The 10,024-nt window shown below is 40.9% G+C and overlaps 1 protein-coding gene across 1 annotated transcript in view; it reads left to right on the top strand.

Moving 5' to 3' along the window:
* The first annotated feature begins 436 nt into the window (after positions 1-436).
* The window catches only part of STX11 (syntaxin 11), a 48,018-nt gene continuing 38,430 nt past the window's right edge, over positions 437-10,024 (top strand). Inside the window, exons 1-2 of the mRNA XM_040448958.1 lie at positions 437-581; positions 668-848. Coding sequence (XP_040304892.1) covers positions 806-848 — 43 coding nt within the window. The 5' untranslated portion in view covers positions 437-581; positions 668-805. The remainder of the gene's footprint in view (positions 582-667; positions 849-10,024) is intronic.

Genomic DNA, 10,024 nt, shown 5'->3' with positions numbered 1-10,024 from the left:
AAGTTACATATACTTGAATACATGTCATATTCAGGTAATTTGTCAACACTGGGTACCATATATTCTTTTTCCTTAAAAGGGGTCTACTCACTACTGAAGTTGGAGAGATGATGTCCTGGGGCCCTGAAAGAAATAGGGCATGAATAGATTATATGCAGCACTCACATTTGCATTGTAATCAGTTATGGATTCCTATTGGCATGAGGGCATTAAATGTTTTGTAAATGTTTCTTTGTGACTAGGGATGTAGAATTGTGGCAATTCTTCCTGTTTCATAATTCAACTTTGTCCATCACCAACTTGTAGAAAATAGGGTTTAAAGAAATCAGCTAGAGTGGCCTGCTTTCAACACTGAGAGTTAGTGATGCAAGGCCATGTCAGCTCCTACCAAAGATTCCTACTCACGCTCGGGGCACATAAGTAAGGTAAGGAACTGCGGACTGAGAGGAACATCGATCAGCTTCCCCAAGTTCTCGTCAACAAGATCACCATCCCTAGAGTAGATACCTGCAAGAAGCCTGTCCACTGAATCTGTGAATTTACACCTGAGACTTTGATCTGTTTTCACAGTGTCACTTTTGGTATGTTCATCTTTAAGACATCTTCATCATTTGAAACATGTTTGTTTTTTTGTGGTTCCAAGATTGTACTTTTAAATTTTCTTTAGGGTCACGGAAGGATGCCGGCTGTGGTCCGTGCACTCACAGAAACTATAAACCATCTTTGAGGAAGGACTCAGTCTACCTGAAGAGTGTGTTGAAGGGAAAAGTAAAACAAAGTCGTGGAACTGCAAGAAGAGGATGAAATGGATGAAGAAAAAGAGAAGAAAACCATGTCTCAGCCTCAAAGTAAGGCTTTTTGGTGTAGACATACATAGATTCTAAATGGATGGTACAAATTCATCTAAATGAACAAAGTATGGATTATAAAAATGTTTAGTCTATTTGTGAGAATCATGCTTGTTGAGAACAAATTTAATTATTCAAATTCAAAAATCAATATTTAAAGGCTTACGACTAAACTATTACCTATAAAAGGCATGGCTCATTTGCTACATTCTGTTTATGCTTTTCTGTTTCACTTTTATCAGTTCCTCAGGACAGGAAGATGGTGTAAAAAGGGGTTTACCAGAAGTGAGTATTGAGTAACAGTCTCATCTTAAAATAGTTTTGTAACTTGTTATGCAAAATCACAGTTGAGAAAAAAACCATTTAGTGTCATTAAGCAGATCAATTATACTATCTCTACACCTAGTATTTTTTAGTCCCTTCTCTTTCACAGAGAATGTTCTATTTGTATGAATAAAGCAGCCAGTACATGCTCACCTTCAAGCCTCTTGCAAGTATAGCAATATATCAGAGGAAAATTTTCACATAATTGCAATTTGGGTTAAAATAAACAATACAACTACGTCATTTCACGAATTGTAGGCAGGAATAAGATTTAGCTAATACCAAAATAGTACAATTTCACCACTAATTTTCTACCCTTCCTATATACCATGCACAGAAAAATAAGCTTACTAGACAATAAGAAATTTACTTTTCTATGAGTTATCTGTTGCATTCTTTTATATTTTTTTTTTTGTAAGTTTTCTAAGCTTGTATAGATTTAGACATTGCTCTTTGAGGGTAGGTAACAGGATAAGAGGAATCCTTTGTTTTGGATAGTCCTTATTTTTCGGTTCTTCTGTGGTCTTTGATGTTGTTCTTGGATTCTTTATTGGTGGTTAAGAGCATGAACTTTTGTGTTGGACACCAGGATTTGAATCTAGGGTCCTTTGCTTGCTGGTGCTGCGACAGCGGACAGGAGACTTTAAGGCTCATTCTTCTTTTAAATGAGCTGATGTCTGCTAGTAATTGTACAGTTAAACACCGAGCTTCAAAGGGTATCTTAGTCCATGTAGGCTTTACGCTATATAGGAAAAATACTCTAGACTTTATGGCTTATCAATAGCAGAAATTGATTTGTCACAGTTCTGGAGACCGGGAAGTCTAAGATCAAGGTGCCAACAGATTTGGTGTCTGGTGAGAGCCCGCGTCCTGGTTCATAGATGGCCGTCTACTTGTTGTGTTCTCACATGACGGAAGGGGCAAGAGAGCTCCATGGGACCACTTTTATAAGAACATGAATCTCATTCTTGAGGGCTCCATCCTCATGACCTAATCACCTCCCAAGGTCCTCCTTCCTAACACCATCACGTTGGGGATTGGATTACAACATGAATTTTTGGCAGGCACCATTATTCGGTGTAGAGGGAGGGGTTAGAAACTCCAGTAAGCTGTGTATATTGAGTAATGATGGCTGGCTTGTAGTACTGAGGTATAGATTTTCTCCCATATCAAGAAGTAATTTAAAGCTTATTAGATATTAAAATATTTAGTATCTTACAAATTAACCAACTTGTTTTATAGTCTTATTTACATGTATTTCCATAAATAATATTTTATGTAGAGAAGATAAATGCAAAAAGATTCACTTATGAATCAGTATTTTTCTAATCTGAGTGTGCTGGAGAAAAATGTATATTATATGAAATATAACATGGTTTCTTCATAAAGCTAACCAGTGCACTGAAATAAGGAGATGCTAAAATTATCAGGGAATATTTTTCTAAGGACTATAGGTATAAAATTTTCAGAGCAGGGATTTGGGCACTGTGGTCTAGCTACTGATAAAGGATGCTGTATCAGGGTCCCATCGGGAAACAGATGGCACATTCAAGTTAGAATAATTCCGTGAAGGTTTATAAAGAAAGGTAATATTTAAAGGCATAGGCAGAGTGGAAACTATATGTATTCTATATGTGATACCCCAGGCCTGAGAATCACGAGTAGGGAGAGATATTCAGAACCAGGAAGGAGAGGGAATCATGTAGAACAGACCACTTTAGAAGAACAGTGACCTGTGGAGAACACAGAGAGCCCTTCTGTTTCAAATAAATTCCTGGACCCCATCCAGCTGCTTCTGCTCTCCTGCTAGATCTCCCTATTGGCCAAGCCCAAGAGAAGTTAAAGGGTAGAGGAAACTATTGCAATAGCCCATAGAGATCAACCACCCAGGGTAGAGCGTAGGATGGTGAGAGGTAGAAAGTAGACGCGAAGGGGCAAACAGAAGATGCCTGCACACATGTTGACATTATAAAAATCCAGAATTTATTTTTTCTTGTTATTATATTTGTTGGTGCTGAGTGCTTATAAAAGAGTTGAAGCTTTATAAACATGCACTGCACAAGATCCTTACAGGAATTAAATTTTAAGCTACTTTTTGAACAATGGAAGAAAAGACCGTAGCTTAAAATCCATGTTTTGTTAAAAACAAACAAACAAACAAACAAACAAACAGTGCTAGATCTCCTAAATCTTATTATGCCTGGGTGCCACCCTCTAAAATGTCATCTCAGTGCCCTGAGCTCCAAAGTTCAGCTCAGTGCTCACTTGTGTCATTCATTCACTCATCTTTCAACAAATATTTACTGACAGTCTCTAATTATTGTGTTAAGTTTTGGGTAAAAAGTAGTAAACTGGCAAAGTATTAAGTGGAGACATAATCTCCATTCTGAATCTAAGAATATTTTATTAAACCAATGGTTTAGTAGAGAACAGTTTTGAATCACATAGAGAAAGATTTAAATAGTTTAGTAAATCTGTGTTCATAAAGATAATCAAAAGGGACAGAACCATGTGATCACTGAAAGTCCAAATATAATATTAAAACATAAAAATCTGAGACTTTGTATAGCAGCCATTTACGTAGTAAAGGGCCACAGACTTTTGAGGCAGCATAGTCCCTCCCTCCCAAAAGAAAGACCTTTATCTTAAATTTTAAGGTGTCCAATTCTGGAAAAGCTGATCCAAATATGAATTGTGAGACAAAGCACAGGGTGCTAGCAGGATCTGGAAAGCACTGCTCAATACAGTTACCAAAGAACCATCTGCAATCATGCTAATTTCCTACTCTGCACAGTCTAATGCAGTGGGCACTAATAACCATTAGTTATGGTGGCTCTTATGCACTGAAAATGTCACTGAGACTAAGGAACTGAATTTGAAATTTTGCTTCATCTTAATTAATTTGAATTTAAATAGCTACATGTGGCTACAATAATGGACAGTGAAGATCTAGAACAAGATGTGCAAGATGGGGCTTGCTGATTCATTTAACCTCATTCCTTTTTTGACAGGGCTAACAACAGCTGTTCATTTACTCATACACCATCATGTGCCTAGCAGCATAGAGAGGAATTTCCATAGAGAGGAAATCAAAGATAGGTTTAAGAAGATAACAAGTGTTGGCAAGGAGATGCAGAAATCAGAACCCTTGTGCATTGCTGGTTATGAATGTAAACTAATGCAGCTCCTGTGAAAAACGGTGTGAGGATAGCGCAAAAAATTACACAGAGAATGACATGATCCAGCAACTCCACTTCTGGGTATGGACTCCAGAAAAATGAAACAAAAGACTGAAAAAGAAATAGCATTCAGCCTTTAAAAGGAAAAAGATTTGGGTCACCTGGGTGGCTCAGTCGGTTAAGATCTGACTCTTGACTTCAGCTCAAGTCATGATCTCACGGTTTGTGAGATTGAACCCTGCATTTGGCTCTGCGCTGGCAGGATGGAGCCTGCTTGGGATTCTCTCTCTCTCTGCACCTCCCTCCTTAAAATAAACAAATATTTTTTTAGAAAAAGGAAAAGATTCTGACACATGTTGTAACGTAGATAAATCCTGACCATTATGCTGAGTGAAACAAGCCAGCTAGTTACAAAGGAAGAAAGATTGTGCCATTTCACTTATATGATGTATCTAGAGTAGTCAAAATGATATACACAGTAGGTAGAATGATGGTTGCCAGGGGCTGCAGAGAGGCGGGGATGGAGAATTAGTGTTTAATGGGCGCAGAGTTGTCAGTTCGGGTAGATAAAATTTTCTGGAAATGGATGGTGATGGTCACACAACAGTGTGAATGTACCCATGCAACTGAACTTTGCACTTTCTTTTTTAATTTTTTTTTATTAAATTTTTTTTGACGTTTTATTTATTTTTGAGACAGAGAGAGACAGAACATGAACAGGGGAGGGGCAGAGAGAGAGGGAGACACAGAATCGGAAACAGGCTCCAGGCTCTGAGCCATCAGCCCAGAGCCTGACGCGGGGCTCGAACTCACGGACTGCGAGATCGTGACCTGAGCTGAAGTCGGACGCTCAACTGACTGAGCCACCCAGGCGCCCCTGAACTTTGCACTTTCAAATGGTTACAATAGTAAATTTTAAGTCACATATATTTTATCACACACACAAAAAGACAGGTGAAACATATGTCCTCAAGGAGTTTACAAACTAGCGTGGCAAAGAGAAACGGTGGCTGGTGATAGGTACATGGTGTGGGGATAAAAAAATGTTTATTTAGCTGAGGGCTATGGAGGAGTTGCATCTGAGGGGGTAGTGGGGGTAGATGTCCTTCCAATCCTGAGATTCAATGGGTTTATGAGCGCTTAAAATTTGGGATGGCAGTAGGGTATGAGATAGTGTATACAGAGGACAAGGCATCATGAGGCAGCTATGCCTTTCTCCAAGTGCTTTCCCTGCTTTATCTGGATTTACCCTAGAGCCCTCTTCCATATTCATAGTTCAGACTGGAGGTGAGAGCCAACCTTTCCAGAAAAAAATGTATAAAACATAGGAGACCTACCTGGAAGCCTAGAAGGAGGTGGGCACATCAGCTGCAGAAAAGCCAGGTCAGTCTAGACTTTGTCATTACCAATATCTTCATCCCTTCATAATCTAAGTCTCAAAGATACCACTCCCTCATAACCAACTTGCATTTTTCCAACTGAATCTTTCTAACCCCCTCACTGCACAACTTCTTGACACCTGGAACGTCCAATCCATTAACCTAACACCTTTCCACTTTGCCTCAACACCATCATTCATGTCTTCTCTTCTCTCCCTCCTTGGTTTAAATGCAACGGTCCTTCCTTATTATTCTCTTGCATAGATGCTCCATGCTCTTGTCCCTCTCTCCTCCATCCTATTCAGCTGGCCAACACTAAACTCTGCTTGTATCTAGACCTCTGCCTAGCATTATTTGTACCCAAGTAGGCAAATGAGACTGGTCAGAACACGTAACTATTCTGACTGGTCTCCCTTTATATCCATGATCTGTGACTTCAAATGGACCCTACTGTTATCCAGCAATCTGACTATATTTTCAAAGTTCATTTACTCTCTCACAACCCCTGGATGATGTTTCAAGCTGACTACCCTCTTCTCAAACTTCCGTCTCTACTCCTCACTCTCCACCAATAACTTTGCCTCTTCACTGAGAAAACATATTCGTGCCTTCACATTCACCAGCATCTGTGCCCGTTATATTCTGCCTCTCCTCCTGCAATCAGAAAAAAATTCTATCTTCTCCAATTTAACCCCAACATTGCATGTGCATTAGATTCCATCGTTGCTCATCTGCTCAAGAATATTGCTTCAGTAATGATCTTTTGTCTCCCGCATCATCACTTGTTCCTTCTTTTTTGGCTTATGTCCATGAGCATACAAACAGGTGTATCTTCTAATAAAAAATAAAAATCTCCCTCTTGACCTTATATTTCCTTCCAGCCTTTGCCTCTTTTTTCTGTCTCCATTTACTCTTTTTTTTATTCTCTCTGGGCCCAATCCAGACATGCGTTGATAACTACACACCACCCAAATCCTTCTTATCAAGTGTGCATTGACCTCCACATGGCCAAGCCCATCGCTCAGTTTTCAGTTCTAATTTTACCGACTTTAGCAGTGTTTGATAGAGTTTGCTCATTCTTGAAACATTGCTTTCTTTCACGTGGCTTCTGGAGCACCATTCTTTGTTAGTCTACCTCCTGTATCACTGATTATGCCTTTTCATTCTCCTTTTTTTGCTTCTTCATCCTCCTTGATCCCTGCCTTTGGAGTGCCCCGTGGCTCAGACTGCAGACATCTAAATTCTACCTGCACACCACCGATACACTAAAGACTTCCCAATTGATATCATCATCCCAGACACATCTATCCAAATGCCTTCTTGACAACTCAAACTTAAAGTGTCCAAAATGTAACTCTTCATTCCCAGCAATCTCCCCTCTCCTCCCCCCACCCCAGGACTTCCTGCTCAAGCAGTCTTCCTGGTTAGTGTAAGGAACCTCTTTTCTTCTAATTGCTCTGAGTAAAAACCTTAACTCACTTCTTTTACTCTCTCATGTCCTGCACCCAATTAATCAACCAGTCGTGTCAGCTTCTCTTTGGGGATATACCCAGAACCTGCCCACTTCTTACCAGCTCTACTGCTATGGTTTTGTATCAGTCAGGGTTGTCCAGTGAAACAGAACTGTATGCAAATATATATATGAAACATTACAGAGGCTGAGAACTTCCAAGATCTGCAGTAGGCAAGGTGGGGACCCAGGAAAGTTGGTGGTATAATTCCAGTCTGAGTCCGAAGGCCTGAAAAGCAGGAAAGCAAATGGTATAACTTCCAGTTTGAGGCCAAGTCTGAAGGCAGGAAAAAGTTGATATCCAAGCTCAAAGACAGGCCTAGAGAGGATCAATTCTCCCTTACCCAGCCTGCTGTTCCATTCAGGCCTTCAACAGATTGGATTACACCCACCCATATTAGGGTGGGCAATCTGCTTTACTCATTCCATAGATTCAAATGTTAATCTCATCTAAAACACTCTTACAGACACATCCAGAATAATCTTTACCCAATACCTGGGCACCCCATTGCCTAGTGGAATTGACAGATAAAATTAACAAGCATGGTTTCCTAACTGGTCGGCCTTCTTCCATCCTCTCCCCCTAACTGGTCAACACAATAGCAAATTAAAAAAAAAAAAAAAAAGCCATATCAGGTCACTCCTCTACTACAAATTCTTCAATGTCTTCCTTTCTCAATCAGAGTAAACTTTTAAAGCTATCATGACCACCAAGGCCGTACGTCCTCCATTCTCCAACCCTAGCTCCATCACCCATCCATCCATTGCTCTCCCCCCACCCCCCATTCTGTTCTACCCACTTTTTTTTATTTTTATTATTTTTTTTTAATTTTTTTTTCAACGTTTTTTATTTATTTTTGGGACAGAGAGAGACAGAGCATGAACGGGGGAGGGGCAGAGAGAGAGGGAGACACAGAATCGGAAACAGGCTCCAGGCTCCGAGCCATCAGCCCAGAGCCCGACGCGGGGCTCGAACTCACAGACCGCGAGATCGTGACCTGGCTGAAGTCGGACGCTCAACCGACTGCGCCACCCAGGTGCCCCCTGTTCTACCCACTTTGATACTAATCCAAGAAGCCAAAAATGCTCCGGCCTCAGGGCCTCTACACCTACAATCTCTCTGCCTGAAATGGTCATACCCAAATATCCACATTACTTCCTCCTTCAACTTTTTGTTTTGTTTTGTTTTTTATCTTGGAAGCCTTTGAAATAAACTTTTTTTTTTTTTTTTAGTTTATTATAGCACCGTTCAATCTCTCTTAATTTGCTTTACTTTTATTTAAAAAAATTTTTTTAATGTTTATTTATTTTTGAGGGAGGGAGAGACAGAGCATGAGTAGGGAAGGGGCAGGGAGAGAGGGAGACACAGAATCTGAAGCAGGCTCCAGGCTCCGAGCTATCAGCACAGACCCCGACGCAGGACTGTAACCCACGGACTCTGAGATCATGACCTGAGCCAAAGTCGGATGCTTAACCGCCCGAGCCACCCAGGTGCCTGTAGCTTTACTTTAAATAAACGTTATTTTTTAGAACAGTTTTAGATTTACAGAAAAATTGCAAGGACAGTATAGGGTGTTTTCATAAACCTCGTACCCATTATTACCTCTCCTATTATTACCATCTTCTAATTAATATGGCACACCATCACAACTAACGAACAAATCTTGATACTCTATTGCTAATGAAAGTCCATCCTTTATTCAGATTTCCTTACTTTTTACCTCATGGCCCTTTTCTGTTCCAGGATCCCATTCAGGATCTCATGTATATATTTAGGTGACATGTCTCCTTAGGCTCCTCTAGACTGTAGCAGTTTTTCAGACTTTCCTTGTTTCTGATGACATGGACAGCTCAGAGAAATATTGGCCGTGTATTTTGGAGGGTGTCCCTCTGTTGTCACGTTTTTCTTATAAGGACTGGGGTCATGGGCTTGGGGGAGGAAAGCCACAGAGGTAAAGTGACATTTCCATCACATCATATCATGAGTGCATACTATCAATATGATTTATGGCTGTGAATATTGACCTTGATCTTCTGGCTGAGGTGGTGTCTCCATTGTGAAGTTGTTCTTTATCTCCTTTCTACGCCTTATATTTTGGGAGAAGTCACTGTGGGCAGGCCATACTTAAGGAGTGGGAAGTTATGCTTGTCCTTAAGGGTCGAGTATCTACATAAACTTTTACGAATTCTTCTGCAGGGGAGATTGATCTCTTTAGCATTTATTTATTTATTCAACTACTTATACCATTAGGAACTCATGGATTTTCTTTTTACTTCGGATTAGACTTTACAGTCTAATACTACTGTATCGTCTGTGTGTGTTTAACATTCCCTAACTTTTAAGTCTCAGTCTGATTTTCAAGGTACTTACCACAATTTAGCGTAATGTACACTTGATGTGTTTGTCTTTCCCCACTGGAATGCCAGGTCTTCGAAGTCACGGTCTTGGTATTTTTAACCACGGTAAGTGTCCTCAGCCCTTGGGTGGACGCTCATTTGGTACTGAATGAATGAATGAATGAATGAATGAATGAATGAATGAATGAAGCCGGCTGCGGTTCTAGCTGGGCTTGTGGCCCACTTGAGGCGGGTGAGTCCAAGAGGGATCTGACTTGGCGGTGCTCAGCCTCGCTTTATACGCTCAGGCTCGCGGCCCGCCGCCTCGCGGGTCGCCGCAGGTGCACGGCTGGGGGCCACACCCACACTCAGAACCCAAGCACGCGGCCGCGCCCCGCGGAACGCAGCGGCCGGCAAACGTCACCGGCGCGAGGGGGATTCCTGGGG

Source organism: Herpailurus yagouaroundi, unplaced genomic scaffold (assembly GCF_014898765.1).
Source record: "Herpailurus yagouaroundi ecotype Mexico unplaced genomic scaffold, PumYag 198, whole genome shotgun sequence".
NCBI lineage: Eukaryota > Metazoa > Chordata > Mammalia > Carnivora > Felidae > Herpailurus > Herpailurus yagouaroundi.
The sequence above is the reverse complement of the archived record's forward strand: the minus strand, read 5'-3'. Positions and strand labels throughout refer to the sequence as shown.